This window comes from Nothoprocta perdicaria, unplaced genomic scaffold, assembly GCF_003342845.1.
Source record: "Nothoprocta perdicaria isolate Ctin4 unplaced genomic scaffold, notPer1 scaffold_162, whole genome shotgun sequence".
In the NCBI taxonomy this organism is placed as follows: Eukaryota; Metazoa; Chordata; class Aves; order Tinamiformes; family Tinamidae; genus Nothoprocta; species Nothoprocta perdicaria.
The window spans coordinates 1847671-1863949 of NW_020454783.1; the positions used below are offsets into that span (position 1 = coordinate 1847671).

The 16279-nt window shown below is 43.4% G+C and overlaps 1 protein-coding gene and 3 non-coding genes across 4 annotated transcripts; 2 read left to right on the forward strand and 2 right to left on the reverse strand.

The window, feature by feature from the left end:
* Window positions 1–216: 216 nt before the first annotated feature.
* On the forward strand, window positions 217–289 carry TRNAR-ACG. Its single transcript has one exon. It is a non-coding gene; the product is annotated as a tRNA-Arg (tRNA).
* Window positions 290–603: 314 nt separating this feature from the next.
* On the reverse strand, window positions 604–676 carry TRNAR-ACG. Its single transcript has one exon. It is a non-coding gene; the product is annotated as a tRNA-Arg (tRNA).
* Window positions 677–808: 132 nt separating this feature from the next.
* On the forward strand, window positions 809–903 carry TRNAY-GUA. Its single transcript has 2 exons — window positions 809–845; window positions 868–903. It is a non-coding gene; the product is annotated as a tRNA-Tyr (tRNA).
* Window positions 904–5351: 4448 nt separating this feature from the next.
* DNAJC5B (DnaJ heat shock protein family (Hsp40) member C5 beta) lies at window positions 5352–15425 on the reverse strand (the record flags this gene model as incomplete). The annotated part of the gene is made up of 3 exons (XM_026035611.1): window positions 5352–5443; window positions 10849–11023; window positions 15212–15425. Coding segments are annotated over 3 exons (481 nt in total), but the record flags the coding sequence as incomplete, so codon positions are not given.
* Between the last annotated feature and the right edge of the window lie 854 nt (window positions 15426–16279).

A 16279-nucleotide genomic window follows, 5' to 3' on the forward strand; every position in this document is an offset into this window, starting at 1 on the left:
CGCATGCGTGCGGCGGTTCCCCCTCCTGCGCGTGGCCGCGCCCGCGGTGCCGGGTCCCGCCTGGCGCGGTCGCCTCCTGCCCGCGGCCGCGCAGCCTCGGGCGGCCCCGGGCCCTGCGCCTGCCCGCCCGACCCGGCCCTGCGCCCGCTCCATCCCGCTCCGCCCCGCACGGGAGGCGCCGTCAGGGGGCGGCGGCCCAAGSAGTGTGCGCGGTCAGGGCCAGTGGCGCAATGGATAACGCGTCTGACTACGGATCAGAAGATTGTAGGTTCGACTCCTGCCTGGCTCGGACGATTTTTACCCCTTTTAGCTCACATGTTTGCAGCGAGACCCGCTTTTTCCGCGGGCGGCACCGAGGATCTCGCAGTCCCACCTGAAGACTTGGGACTTTATTCTGCACGCTGGTTTGAGATGCCGGGTTGTTCTGGCGCATGAAACTCTAAAGATGAAACCTTCCGAAGCCAGAAGCGAGCACCGCTCCTGTGCCAGCGGAGGAAAAATTTTCTTTTTTTTCCCTTTTATTTGTGCATTATCGGCGTTCATTTATTGGAACTGAGATCTGCGCAGTTCCAAAATTAATGTGTGGGAGAGGCAAAAATGATGCGAGCCAGGCAGGAGTCGAACCTACAATCTTCTGATCCGTAGTCAGACGCGTTATCCATTGCGCCACTGGCCCCGCATAGCGGCTGTAGGCTCTGCCTCCGCCCTGAGGCCGCCCCCGCGCGCGGGCCGCCCCCCGCGGGGCTTCTGCGCATGCGCGCGGCGGCGCCGCCTTGTTGTGCGGCGGCGGCGGGGCGGCGGGCAGGTCCCTTCGATAGCTCAGCTGGTAGAGCGGAGGACTGTAGAGGCGCSCGCCCGCCCGCGGGAATCCTTAGGTCGCTGGTTCGATTCCGGCTCGAAGGAGACGTCAATGTTTTTATCCCCGGCGTGCAGATGCCCCTGTTTTGTGGTTTTGTCCCGTTAGGCACTGCTTAACAACATTTGTCCCACTGCATAATCACAAGGGTTTTCCCCCACAAAGACACTTCTCGACAGGATGCCCTTTTAACAGATGCAGATACACACAACCTTACAAGGTTACCCTTGTTATAAGCTGAGCCCCGGAGCAACCATGGGCTGCTGCTTGGGCCCGCTGTCCGTCCCGCTAGCGGAGGACATGGAGCCAGCTGCCAGGTAGCCAGAACCAACAGGGTTTAAAGCACAACAAGAGGCGGATTGTTCTTATCGCAGGTCACCACAAAGCACGCGGAGCAAGTCGGTGCATGAGGGCGCCTCCAAGATCCCTTTGTCTCCTCTCCCTTAATTGGGATGTCGAAACTCTGCGGGTTTTTCTTTATTTCAGAGCCTCCCCTCTTTTCCCCTAGATGTCTAGACAGTATTTTCCCGCAATCAGGAAGCATCTTGGCATTTGCATACTGCCGCAGCAGGAACGCGTCCCCATGCCAAGCCAGGTGATAGTCAGCAAGCGCTAACTCCCAGCAGCGGGAAGCGGCACCTTTGCCAAGCACCTTTCCGAGAATGCCACGCACATAGGTGCTGGCTCCAGCGGAAATCCACCTGGATTGTCCTGGACCAGCGCTTTGCACCTCCTTGGACAGGCAGCACCTGTGTGGGGACCCGCAGGTCGCCTCTTTTCCCTGTCTCASGCCCCCCCTGAAATACCAACGCAGGGCACTGGGAGCAGCAGGTTTCAGTCTCTGCTGCTGCCATTTCATGTTCTGGTTGAGAGCTGACCCCATCGTGCTGGACTCGGCACTTGGCTGCATGTCCAAGGAGCTGCGGGACACAGGGCAGGGATGCAGCCCATCACCCTCTTCTTATGATGTATGGAGGGAAGGGAAAGGCTGGCTTGCACCTGGGCTCTTTCTCTACTTGCTATCAGCACAATGCACATTTTCATATCTGTAGAAAACTGCAGGACAGAAATCAGKAATTTTACCTGTGTTCGCTTTTGCATGCTTGTCTTTTGTGTTTAATACTTTAGGTTATCGTTCTTATGAGAGGTAAGCAATGAAAGTAAATGACAAGCAGTCATTTTATGTGTGTTAAATTAAGCATAGTCGCTTATTGTTTAATCTTGTAGAAAGGAAAGTACAGTTACTTAAATTACTGGTTATACTGATGGTAATTCTAAATCTGAGATTTTTATTCCATTTTCTATTTTGAGTAACTTGCGGTATGAGTTATATTAAGCACTTAAAAGGACAGATCTTAGAGAAGATGCCCTGCTGAAGCAGTTGTCCATTATGCATTTTTCAAATGGTTTTTGGTGGTCACAGAGACTGAAGACCACAGTAGTGGGAAATATTCCTGCCGTGTATCAGGCCAGAAGTTCTGGCACTTCACGCTGGCTCTTGGACAGACACAAAATCCGTGAATGAGATCCCGACCTCGGCCCCGATCGGCCACGGCAGCCTCGGGATTTCACTCACCACGCTGGCCCCTCGCTGCAGAAAACCACCCCATACAGAAGCCTACATCATTAAACCCCTGTGCAGCTCTCTGCAACCACATGTCTAAATTTTCTTAGCCATTTAGCCAGAATCTTAAATTTCTTTCTAGATGCGGATGGGCAAGCCAGGACGCACTGGTAGCGTGTGGCTCTGGCCCTGGCTAGTTTGCATACAGAGGCTCACCTGGTGCAATCCAAGACCCAGCTCTTCTGGGAATGCTGAGCCGTCACTTACCACTTGTCAGGGTGGAAAGATGCAATTTTGGACAGCGATTTCAACAGGTTTTCTAGCTCTTACTAGAATAMTGTTGCTCATTGTGTGGAAAAGTGAAGGGAATGTTACAGTTCATACATACAGCCTTTATTAGTCGGACATTTTATTGTTTGACAGCAATGGTGGATTTGAATATATTGTGCTTTACTTATAAATAAATGTAGCAGAACAGAATAAAAATGTGAGGAAGCATACTCTTTGACAAGACTAATGGGAGTGCAGCTGAACTTTACACAGAAACACGTAGGCTATGTTCACTTTAGGAACTTCTCTGAAAAGCAAATGAAGGAGTAAAATCACATCGAAGAGCCAAGTCCTGAAATCCCTAAAGTTTTTCCATGCATCCTCAGAATAGCCAACCCTGACAGCTGTGAGAGTGGCAAATATTCTGATGGTCTGAAAACTAAGTTGCCTTTTTGGAACAAAATCATGGGTTCAGACACCAAGATTTTTAGGTTGCAAACACCAAAGATCCTATTCAGAGGTCATTGGTTCAGTTTTTGAGGTTTCTGGCTAACTAAGGTAAATATATTGTGGTTTATCTGTAAAGATCCTCATTTCAGTGAAAAGCTTTGCAAACATGCAGCAGCTTGTCTGTATTTGCATCATACCGCAGGATCAAGTCCTAAATCTTTCCTGAGAAAAAGCTCTCATTTAGAAAAAGTGAGTAAGAACCACAGGATGTAGCAAATGGAAATCACTTCCTTGATTTCAGTAATCTTCGGACAGCTCTGCTGGGAATCGTTGCACACTTTCACAGCAAATATCTCCACCCAACAGTGAAACCTAAGAAATCCTTTCTCTTGTATAATACATTGTTTACCACATACTCTCTTTACTCCATGGCATGATGATAACATCAAGGGTTAAAAGCAGCATTTCTTTGGAGTTCTAGTGCTATGAAAGCACCGATTTCTCACATATTTAGCTGCCACTGAGTGACATTGGATGTGAAAGGTGAGAACAGGAGGAAGACAATAATGTTTCACAACCACGGAATACAGTTTTAAAGCAAAAAATTTACACTTTTGACTAACTGTCTTCTTGCTGGTGTATATAATGTAGTGGTACCTTACATTCCCCTTTGGACTGCAGCACTGTGACTGCAGGAACAAAAATAGCAGATGTACCGAGCTGACAGTGATTGATGTAACGTAATCAATAAAGAGAACTTCAGCTGTCTCTGCTCTGTCACACCAGCAAAGTGGTAAGTTTGGGATCTCAGAAGCACTCCTTTAGCTCTTGCAAACTGAGGGCCTAACTTCTTTCTGCTTGCTTTAGCTGTATCCATGTGCAATTCCCATGACGTGCCTGGAGATGCATCGGATTAGTTTTAAGGATACAAGCAACCAACACATTTTTGCTCAAAACTGAGTGTTCTGTGTATTCAAGGATGTGCTATTTACCTCAGCCATAGCTATTTTTTAAAGACAGTGCCTGGGAGAGAGGAGAAGACCTGGACACGCACCTAGGAAGGGGCTCCAAAGAGACCGCTCACTTTTGGAGGAGAGAAGGCTGAGAGGGGATCTGATTAACATGTACAAATAAATGAAGGGAGATTGAAGGGAGGAGGGGGCCAAGGGCCAAGCTTTTCTCAGTGGTGGCCAGTGACAGGACAAGGGGTAATGGGTGCAAGTTGAAACACAGGCAGTTCCAATTCCACGTGAGGAGGAACTTCTTCACTGTGAGGGTGCCAGAGCCCTGGAACAGGCTGCCCGGGGAGGCTGTGGAGTCTCCTTCTCTGGAGATGCCTCCTGGATGCCGCCCTGTGCCCCGTGCTCTGGGTGTCCCTGCTGGAGCAGGGGGTTGGACTAGATGATCTCTAGAGGTCCCTTCCAACCTCAGCCATTCTGTGATGCTGTGATTCTTCCCACTGTGTCCTTCCCTGCCAAGCGCTGGCCTGCCCAGCACAGCCTGAGCACTATGGCTCCCATCCTGGTACCAGCGGGGAACCCATCCCAGTACCAGCAGGGATCCCACCCCGGTACCAGCAGAGATCCCATCCCGATGCCAGCAGGAATCCCACCCCAGTGCCAGCAGGGATCCCATCCTGGAGCCAGCAGGGATCCCACCCCGGTACCAGTGGAGTGCCTGTCCAGGCCGCAGCCAAACCTACCAGTCAGCAGGAGCTTGTTGGCCAGGCACAAAGCTGCTGCTCCAGCAGCAGTTTGTTGGCCACTTTGCAGCACATCGCTCCCGAGGTCTCATTTGAGGTCTGCCAAAAAGCACCTCGGTGGCTCCCTCCTAAGGGCATTTCATACCCTGAGAAACTGCTGCAAACGAGGAGCGCACCCGGGCGGGGAGGGATGGAGTCGGAGGTGTGAGACAAGCAAGGCGAGGAGGGCTCACATTGAAGGGAACATCACCAGAGTGACAGGATGTGCACAGCAATGAGAGCCCAGGGAGCTGCTCCACACAGCCCCGCACCGACCCTAGGTATCTCCTTGCAGAATATAGATATGAACCTACCTAAAGCCAGCTCAGCCTTGACAAGAAACTGATTTCAGGTCTCCCTGCTTAGCCTAAAATGCAAACACAAAGAGGCTACGGAGCTTTTCACATGTGTTAGCTCAGCGGGGCGCTCGCCGGGAAGCGCCAGCCGTTCCCGCTTGCCCCGCTCCGGAGTCAGTTGCTGCTGTAGCTCCGATGGCTCTCCCCGATGAGCTGTGTCTTCTCAGTCACGTTAGTCGGCTGAAGCACAATAGGAGTTTCTCCATCTAAAGTGGGTAGGAAAACAATCATGTTTCACAACCACAGAATGCAGTTTTAAAGGAAATCCATTCAATATTTCATCTGTGGATTTGGCTAAGGCTAAATCTTGGCCGCCTTGGTGACTACGGCCCGCAGTGCAGGTACTAAAAGGAGAGGTGACGTCCACACAGAGCCCGCCCGTGCTCTCACACCTTGGCCACATTTAACAGTGGATTTCAGGGTGACTACTGGTGCTGGTGACTACTGGTGACTCCAGCTTCACCTCCTGCTCTGCAGAGATTGCAAGATAAGGGTCCCACTTGCCTGGGTGCAAGGGCTTCCTTCCTGTAAAGGTCTGAATGGAACAAGTGCTCTTGTGACCAGCACACAAGCACTAACCTTGGCGATACTAGCAAGTCTTAAAGAGCACAGAGTTAGCAGTAAGGAAAAAAAAGGAGATAAAGAGGAGAAAAAATATGTGAATAGTACAAGCAGTATAAAAATGCTAAACTGCATTTTTAAACCATTTAATGATATATTTACAATTGAATTTTGAGAACTATTCTTCTAATGAGTCTAGGACAGGCAAAAATTCATATTATCACTATATAAATCCTTGTTATTTAGTACTTTCTCCTTACGTTCAGTTATATATTTGTTTCTTTTCAATGTATCTGAAAAAAAAATGCATTTATTGGAGAGCGGGGAAAAGTTAAGCCCTGGCAGAGCCTCTAATGGCTCTTTTGTTCGCTCTGACACTGGGCAGGGTCTGGGTGCCTTTCTCCTGGGGCTCCTTCCAACCTGCCCTTTGGAGAGAGGGGCTCCGTACTCAGGGATTGCCTATTAAAGATTCAGCAATCTCAGTGCAGTACTTTTAGATTAAAGATCTGGATTTATCTGTCCCCTAATTTTAACACAGTCTAATCATTAACTGAATTTGCATGATGACTTATTTATTTTTGGTTTTCCAAATGACTGAATTTTTTTAAAAAAAATCCTGTCATTTCCTCCTCTTTACATGATGGTTGATGAGATGAAAGCTGAGCAAAAGATGTTATGTATAGGAATAACTTAACCCCGAGCAGAATCTAGCTGTACACCATACGGCTTCTCCTCAGTGGGGGTAGAACAACTTTGACTGTCAAGGTGAAAGGCAAGAATGATTAAATGCCAAGCAGCTTCTCTGTATGGGCAATTCCGTATTTAGACACAAGGTCAAAGACAGGCATGTTTCGTAACTTCTAAAAGTACATGAGTAATTAATGTTTGGAGCTCAGCTCTGGTTCAGAGTAGTTTGACAGTTGCAATCCATTTTTAAGCTGCTAACTATTTCCTAGGTTTCTGAGCAGCGTTCCCTCCCACCTTCCACTGCCTCCGAGCTACTCTTTTTGTGGAAGATCATTTATAGAGTCTACTCAGTTCTCCTGTGATACCCAGATGTGCAACAAGCCAACAAGACCCACTGAAAATGTGTCATGTTGCCTCCAGCTCATCTGCAAACAGTTCACTAGACACCATCCCAAAGTTTTGCTCTCTTCCAAGATTTATGTGTTTTTTTTTCTTTTTTTTTTCTTATCAGAACAGGGACGTACAGTATAATAAACTCTACAAATATAGGCTGTTAATGGAGAGCTGCAGAACGAAGGTGTGGCAGAATTCACAGTTGAAACTGTTTTCTGTAGATAGCTCTTGCTCACTCTTCGCCTACATTGGTATCATATGGAGTGCGGAGGAGACAATAAAGTGCTAAAAACATATTGCTTCTGAGTTGGGAAAGTATTTTGTTACCTTTTTTCTTTTTCCTTTTCTCTTCTCCTCCATGATTTGATTTTCTGTAAAATGAATGTTAGTCTAGAAAGGTTTTGCTTTGTTCTTACAATGATGAACAGGAGTGCAGAACAAACCCAGCAAACTATTTGAGTAGATCAGTACGCCCTTAGGTACCAATGGAATCCAAATTTCAGTGTCATCTCATCTGGGATCACAAATGTCAACAAAGGGCTTCCCATTTTCTTTAACAGAAGCAAAATATTGCAGTCTCAGTTGCATGTGTGAGGAAAAACACCAAACAGTTCCACACATTCATGCCACAGAGAAATCAGGATATTTTCTCAGTCTAACTGGAATTATTCAATGCATGATGATTAAATTACACCATTGTATACTTATTTTAATATCACGTTTGATCTGGAAGTCTAATAAATGTCAAATTATTAATGTAAAGATGCAAATATTAGATATATTTTGGAAACTGATCATCCATTGCATGTTAGGCTTCAGCCCTTCTATAATCAGTAGTAGCGAAGAGATCACTGCAAGCTATGTGCAGGCCAGATCTTGCAAATCTTTCTGTTGATGATACTACCCGTGGAAGTAAATGTTGTAAAATGAATCCCATACAGACCGGTAGTCAACAAGCTGAGCATTAGAACTAGTCAAATACATTTCAATAAAACTTTCATATATGGAAATATGTCATTCCATCAGAATGGAAGCCTGTCAAGTGATTGTGCTGATTTCAGAGGCTCTCTTTTTATGTTTTAGGGAAAGGAACATTAATGTTTTGCTTCCCATTTCATTTTTTTTCACTAAGTACTCTTTATACTGTGCTAATTTGAAGAATTAAGTCAACTGTGCAAAAAACATCTGGATTTTGCTAAAAAGAAGTGCAAAGGGGTTTGAAAATTATCAGTACTGCACCCGTTCACAAGAAGTCCACATCTCTGAACTCCTACAACATGCATATTCCCCTTCCCATGTGGCACAACTGGCTCCCAGCAGCTTCCACTAAGTGCAGCAACAATTGATGCAGACTTGATGTTAACAAGACAGAGGCTGTTAACATGAGGAATTATGACATTTCATTGATATTGGATTCTTCAGAAAAGCAGTAACTTGAAAAAAATAAGCCGTGGTCTTGATTTGAGAATTTATATTTTATTCTTAGTAAAAAGGAAGTTCTGACTAGCAAAAGATTTATACTGGGGAACAGCAGGAAACACAAAAATTAATTACTAGCTGGATTGCTCAGCCTGTGGGCAAAGGGCATGCAAAGAATTTGGATCCTAATAGGAATTCCTCTTCCATAATGAAGTCTGCTGCAGGAGTGTTTACAGTCTGTTTCTCAATTACCTGGAGGTGCATTTCTATTATTTAAATAAATGCAGTCATAGGTATTCATTTCTATGGCACATAATTTGAAAAAGGCTGATGGAAAAGCCTAGATTAGTACCAGCCTGTGCCATTCTAACTCAGCTGTGTTGTTTTGACCAGCATCCCTAAGATCTGGGGAGGAGAATGCAGCCTGAGCCTATAACAATTCATTTTTCTAAACATAGTTGTCCATTTTCCCTTCAGTTGAAGATGCTCACTTTATCCTCCCTCACAAAAATTTTACATTTATTCCTGATTTGTTATTCTGCTTTCATGTTACTTTAAAATAAAGATAGTTCTATCAACTCATATAACTGTTTTTGGTTGGTAGGAATATGTAACAAAACTGATGAGAAGGGTGGAGAGACAGAAATTGCTTGTTTTCTTCAGGATCTATCTATATACTCAATACCTCTTTCAAAATATTTAAATTATAGAATTCCACATTCTATTAATATTTGAAACTGGTATTTTGCTGAACATTTTAAACATAAAAGAATGGCTATTGCAGTGATAACTTGTGGGAGTAAAGGGATGGGAAGGTGGTCTAAAATTACTGAGCTTATATCAAAAAATAGAGCAAGGGGTGAAAGGAGGAAGCAAACTTTTTCGTGGCACTAGGGAATTTTGTGGTGGATTTTGAGAGAAAGGAAAATGTCTGCCAAATCACAGGTAAGGCAGAAAGATGTTGAATTAAGGAATTCTTATCCTTTAAAGTTCATTCTTCATATTTCAAATTTGACTTTGGTGTCAGAACCTCATAAATACCAACACCTATTTTCAATTTGCATTTCCCAACGGGCTACTATCTCACAATATATTGCACTTATTTCAAATAATGCATTGCTCCCATAAAGCTTTCACTAATATTTTGTTGCCTTTGCACAGGCTGACTGCGTATGATCACTTTTTAAAATTACTGCACCTTGCCTTGATATGCCTCTAGGCAAAACCAATTTAAAAATACCACCACACGTTGGCATATCAGTTACATAAATAGCATTTGTTTCAACTACTACAAATGGTTTGTTACATATTTACGGATGAGTAAATTTATGTAAAAAGGGGGAAAAAAGAGTCTTTCTGCTAGAAGAACATGACATTTGCAATCTGGCAAATGCTAATTTAAGCATAATAAAACTCAAGAATATCGCAGCCTAGGACCTTCCATAGCAATGGAAATTAGAAAGGATGAGTTGACTGCTTAGGTCCTTTCTCCTAAAAAAAGCGTAATGCTAAATATAGATAATATAAATTTGCAGCTAGAAAGCGGCATAGCTCCTATCCTGATGCCCTTGTCTTTTCCTGCTGGAGTATGGATGTCTTTCCCTCATGGATGCAGGATGGCTGCATCTCTCAGCCTGTCCTGCAAACAGGCTACATCTCAAAGTTTTGGGAGGCTCCTGCTTCCACCGAGGGTAAAGGCAAAACTTGGCCTCTCATCAGCAGACCAGGCCAGGTCTCTGCTCAAAGTATGCAACCCACACTAATGCCAAAATAAGAAATCACCACTATGACCTGGTTTTAGCCTTTCATCAATTAGAACTTGAGAAAAGAGGCCCTCCCTCTGCAGCAGGGGGGTCCCGCTCACCCCACCTCCTCTTTGAGCTGGCATTAGCACAGGGCCTGTCCCACAGAGGCAGAGCAGGGAGTTAAACTGGCAGAAAACAACCCACTTGTTTGGTAGGATTAGTTTTCATGTGGATCGTATCCATGATCTGGCTCACTGTAAAGCAACAGGATTGACGCTGCCAGTTCAGCAAAGGAAGCAACCAGGTGTGGATCCTGGGTAGAACAGGAACATTAACTAGCTCAAGCTTGGATTTAGACTCAGGTTTTTGTGTAAACTTCTTGTTAGAAACTTTGCTTCTTTTCTTGCTGCCCTTGATGGATACAGTTGGTCCATTACAGTCAGAGATAAATTTTATATGTTCAAAAATAGAATGATCGTACTTATTTGGACAGATTAGATGTGGCAAGCAAGAATCTAGCCAGATCCTAATGCAACAAACACAGGATCTAGGATATGAATCAATGGGCTGTGTTTATGTGTCTAATCAAGAATATAACATTTCAGTGCCATAAATTTAGATTTTCACCAATGTGCAACTTGGAAGCTTTAGAYTATCACAGGGTTTCCTGGAGTGAATTAACACATTTCCACATTTCCATTGATGTGTGGAAGTAACATTAGTTTCATGAGAAGAATATCAGGGCTACAAGTTTAAAAGATTATTTTGAAGAGTTTTGCCACACAGCAAGTGCCCGTAATACACACCTCTTTCCATGTCCGTCTTAATTTGCTCTTCCAGATCCTCTGGAGACACACAAAACTCCTGCTCTTCCCCTTCTGGTGCTTTGGGTTTGCATTTTCCACAGCAACAGTTGAAACAGCAGCACAGGCAGCAGCAGCAGTAACAGCCCGTCAACAGGCCGCAGACTGCAAACAGGCCCTAGATTAAACAGAGTGGGGAGGAAAGCCCCGTGAGCAATGAGCTGCCTGAAACACATGGCAGTTGCTTACAGCAGAAGGGAGACTGTCACAGGAACTCAGATTTCCAACTGCTCTGCAGTCATAATTAGAGCCGGATTTTAGAAGAGTTCAACTGCCAGTCAAGTACCTAAATAAGGGCCACAGCTTCCAGAGTCCTTCTAACCCACCAGCTCCTACTTGACACTCGGGACCATGTTTACAAAGCGTTTGACAGTGAGCAGGCCCCCACATGCCGAACTCTAGAAAGTCTGTCTTAGCTAAAGGCCATCAGAAAAGAATTTCCAGGCAGTATGTAAAACCCCACCCACCTTAAAGTGACTCATTTTCATCTTAAAAATGACTCATTTGCCCAAGATCTTTTTTGCAAACACTTATTTACTGGCAGATTCTTGTCAATAACAAACGCGGGAGAAAAAGAAGCAAAGACCCAGATGCATCCCACATAACTTTAGGCATGGAACTACAGTGTCTAAATTAGGACTGCAGTCTCTGTGGGCTCCCCACATAGTTAGTGGAAAGTTTTAAGTCCTTCCAGGGAGTGATTCAGCCCTGGGAGGACTTGAGTTGCCTCTTGGAGATCTCTCTCCCCATTAGCCTAGGCAGGATCACAGAGGTGAACAACTCCKCAGGCTGAGGGCTTGATCTGGGGACTTTGGCAATGGCACAAGAACAAGTTCCCATCTTCATGCCCCTCAGCTTGTTCCTGCCCCAACGTGCGGTCAGCAGAACTGCTTGTGAGCAAGATCAGTGGCCTGATCCACATTCCAAAGCTGACGAGATTTTGCAGAGCTTTTCTTCATGCAAGTCAGTTCGCTGCTGGCTTCACAACACAGCTCCACAAATGGTGTGGAGGGCTGCGTGCTGTGGCACAGTGGTGGGATGGGGAGCTGGAGAGGGGACTTCTCAGGCTGACACTGCTGCTGGCACCTCCAAACAGGCAAGACAGCAGTCAGGCTGCTATCCTGCAGCACAGAGATAGAGCTAAAACCCAGCTTTACAGCAAAGATATCCGCCTCTTTTCCTTCACATACTAGTGTAAGAGCAAAGCTGAGGCAAGGAAGTTCCTAAAAGAGGAATCAAACCTGGTACATGGAAATAATGTGTGTGAAAAACTTAATGGTCAGCAGATATATTTGAACTGGCATGAAGGAATAGCCTGGCTATAGCATTATATTTACCAATGTGGATTGTTCTTTAATAATTGCAGTTTAACTTAAGGACTCTTGCCAAGTATTTGTTAMGTTCAGAAGAAAATGTGCTGCTGAAGAAGAAAGCAAGCACAAATGTCGGTCTAAATAACACTCAGTTACATATGCATAACAATGTTAGCATGTTATAATTGCCGCATCTTTGAAGTGAATAACATTATTTACATGCTTAATATTAGCCATTTATTTGTTTGCAAGTACAAAGCCAATGAAAATCCATTTTACCCACAGATGCATCTGAGATAGATATTTATAAAAGACAAGGAAGACTCAGACATAACAATTTAAAATGTTTAAAATGTTTTTTTCTTCTAACCAACTTCTAAACCTATTTAAAATCCAAGAACCCCCAAAAGTAAGCTATTTGATAGTTTATTATTTATGCAGTAATGGAGAAAAAAAATCCCCCCAAATTTCATTGACTGCACAATGATGGAGTGAAAGTACAAAAAAGAGAAAAAAAAAAAAAAAAAACCTCTTTGAGTTCATCTTATAACATTCTCATCTGTATCAAGATTTCTTGTCAAAGAAATTATAAGAAGAATATCAAGATATTCTTCTTATAATATCATCCATAGGTGAATKAGGAATCAGGTTAACACTGATGTGGTCAATGTACAGTCCTCATGGTACAGAGAGAATTGCATTTTGAAAAAAGAGTTAAATGACCACATGCCATGCTACCAGWGGAGAAATATTTAAAACTACAAAATAATACCCATTTTAGTATTCTAAATTTTCTATTTTAGTTTCTAACTTAATGTGCCTGCTAAGAAATCTAGTATTGCCCAAAATAATCATTCGCACTTTGCATTAATCCTTTCATTTGAGTTTACTTTTAGTGATTCATCTCTTCATTATCGTAAGATTTTCTGAGCATGAGTGGAAATAGTGAAAAGGCTTTACCTCAGCTTCAGTAGCTGAACAGGAAGATAACTAGAAAAAGTGAAGGTTGCTATTCTCTTTCAACCAGAATGGGGGAAAAAATAACAACAGATAAGGACCCAGGGATCATCTGCAGTCAGATTCAGACAGTATTATGACAGCCAGTATAAAAATCTGAAACTAATCCAGCATTTATGTGTGAGAGCAAAGAGATGAGGATTGTGAAAGAGATGGGGAAAAGATTGAGCTCGGCTTGACAAAACCACCTGGTGACCTGTTTATGTTTTGGAGGTGACAAGATTATGGGTTGGGGGAGAGAAACCATCTGTGGCAAGCCTGAAATGATTCTGTATACCCATTTTGGATTTTTTCTTGGATATTTTTCATGGAATTCTGAAAATACAGAAAGCCACGATTACTTTTTCTGGGACATTCAGTATTGCAGCTAATCTCTTTGCATTGCCAGCATGTAATTCCCTTCAAACAATCCACCCATTCCTCCTTTATCCACTCAGGGACTTACTAGGTTTTCTCTCTACTATGCATTTTTCTTAGGAATCTAAGCCACAAGAGTTATCTCTGTTTCTAGTCTTCTAACCACAGAGGACATTATACTTCGTAAAATCTTCATTAAAGTTTGAYGAGCAAAAGAAGAAATAAAACCAAAAATATGGCACTGTTGATGGAGTTGATACTGTTGCTCTCTGAGCTCTGAGAAGAAGATTCCTGACATCTGAGCTGTGGCACAGAGCCTGTAGAAGAAGATGAACAGACAGCAAACAAAAGAGGGATTCRGTAGTGGGAGAAACCGAATGCAGGAGGGAGTCCAGTTTGCGGCCAGAGTCAGCTACAGCAGCAGCAAGGCAGCCTCCAGGTCTGATTTTGAGGAGGCAAATGCAACTTTGCACGTGTAATTTAAGTACCAGCATTTTGCTCATTAGTTTCATTCCCTATTCTGCTTTTGAACAGTTTCCATCTYATCTCAGTGTACTCAGTATACAAATTATGGCTCTCTAGTCCACAGATCTGCCCAAATAGGACTCTGGTAAAAGGGGACTGTGGAGATAGCGAAACACTGCTCTGATTTGTGATGAAGATAGGAAGTCCTTACATCAAAATTGTCGTAGTATACTTAGTACACACAGTTTAGATAATTTTCCTGTTTTTTCTAGCATGGTCCTTGCTTTTCTGTGTTTTTCTGGGAGGAGATGGGGAAAGCACAGTTTTTGCACATTTGCAGTGCTGTTGGCTTGTCACATTTCTGTAACATTTCAGCACTTGCTGAAACACTAGAATTTGACAGATGTAAACACCAAAGGACAACAATGACATGAGAGCACAGGAATAAAACTCTGTTATTACTAGGGTACCCCATGATGTATTTTCTCTTGAGCCATATGCCAGTTTCTGATGCATCATTCTCTTCCTTTCTTGATGTCTTCTTCCACTCCACAGTTCTCACCTTTTCTTCCGCTTCCTTTCTCTCACCCCYTCACCAAGCGCCAAAAGGGCACATATATGACACCATAATCACACAGTGTTATGTATTATTATTGCTTACTTATGCTGTATGCTATATATAGCAAAGAACACAGCTAAATTTGTACTGTAATAACTTATTAACTGCTTGTCACATAAGTGGGACTTCTCATTTTTGAACAATGAGTCATTTTTATTTAGTCATTATTGAAAAGAAAGTCAAAATTAACCTGAGGCACCAGATTCAAATCTAATTAATGTCTGAAAATGTTACAAAACACACTTTCTGTTTAACTAAATTAAAAAGAAAAAGCAAACTTTCGCTATTAGCCCTTTTGCTGAGCTGAGGCTACATTCTGCTGCTGTCAGTTTTCCAGATAGGTTATTGTTTAATTTTGTTTCAATATTTGTTTAATATTGTTTTAGATTTTGATCTTACCATTTGTTAAGTCTGTAAAAAGACTGTGTTTTCCAGGACGGTATTTATAGATGTAAAGAGTGCCTGTGCGCCATATGCATTTTAGCATTTGATTTTTAATAGAAATATTGTTTTTTAACAGAAAAAAACAGCTTACCTTTGCCCACCAGCTTGAGAGCATGAAGTACGTGTTAACATTTTCTTCACCAAACTGTTCAGCCACATAGAGGCCTAATGATCCATATTTGTCATATATATTTCTCTTGGACAGATCTGTCAGTGTTGCATGGGCACTGTTGATCTCTTTAAATTTTTCTGCAGCCTCTGGGTTGTCAGGATTCTTGTCAGGATGATATTTCAGAGCTAATTTTCTTAAATGTGAAAAAAAAGAAAAATATCCATGTATGTTTGTGTATATACATATATATATGTATACAAATGCTTACAAAGTGTTATAAAATATTTCAGTAGGGACRTATTTGTTCTGAACAGTATGTTCAGCCTCTACCTTCCTTTTTCTTGTTTCTAATAGACACAGAAGATTCAGTGGAAAGAAAGTGATTCAAAGCTGAAAGAAATAATCTGGTTTGTAAAACAGCCTCGGAGGAGGACTGCATCTTGAGTAGGCGGGTTGTTTTCTGCAGGAACTGTAAATAGTCTGCTAAAAGAGTGGGCAGTCCCCTACATAAAATTATGAGATTTTCGGTATTAGATTAGCTGCCACTTGCTGCTGCCTTTTAGTAGTTCCCTAGAGAGAGGCCCCAGGAGAGGGCAGGGGCAGCAGCAGTAAGTGGGGATGCCCGGGCTGCTTTCCCTGGTGACTTCCTGTACCAGACTCTATTGATCAGCATCCAGAGTGACTTCCTCAGGGGAATATGTTTCATACTGACGTCTGTGACATCGGCAGCATATGAAAAAAGAAACGTTTCATAGCACTGCGGCTCATATGAAACTCAACTACCAGGTCTCATTTAACTAAGAATGGTAGAAACATAAACCATTAAATAGACCTTTCAGTATATTAAAATGCAGATTTATCACCTCCAAGTATCTCAGACTATCACAGAATCATAGAATCACAGAATATTCAAGGTTGGAAGGGACTTCTAGAGATCATCTAGTCCAACCTTCCCGCTCAAGCAGTGACACCCAGAGCACGGGGCACAGGGCGGCATCCAGGCGGGTTTTGAAGGCCTCCAGAGAAGGAGACTCCACAACCTCCCTG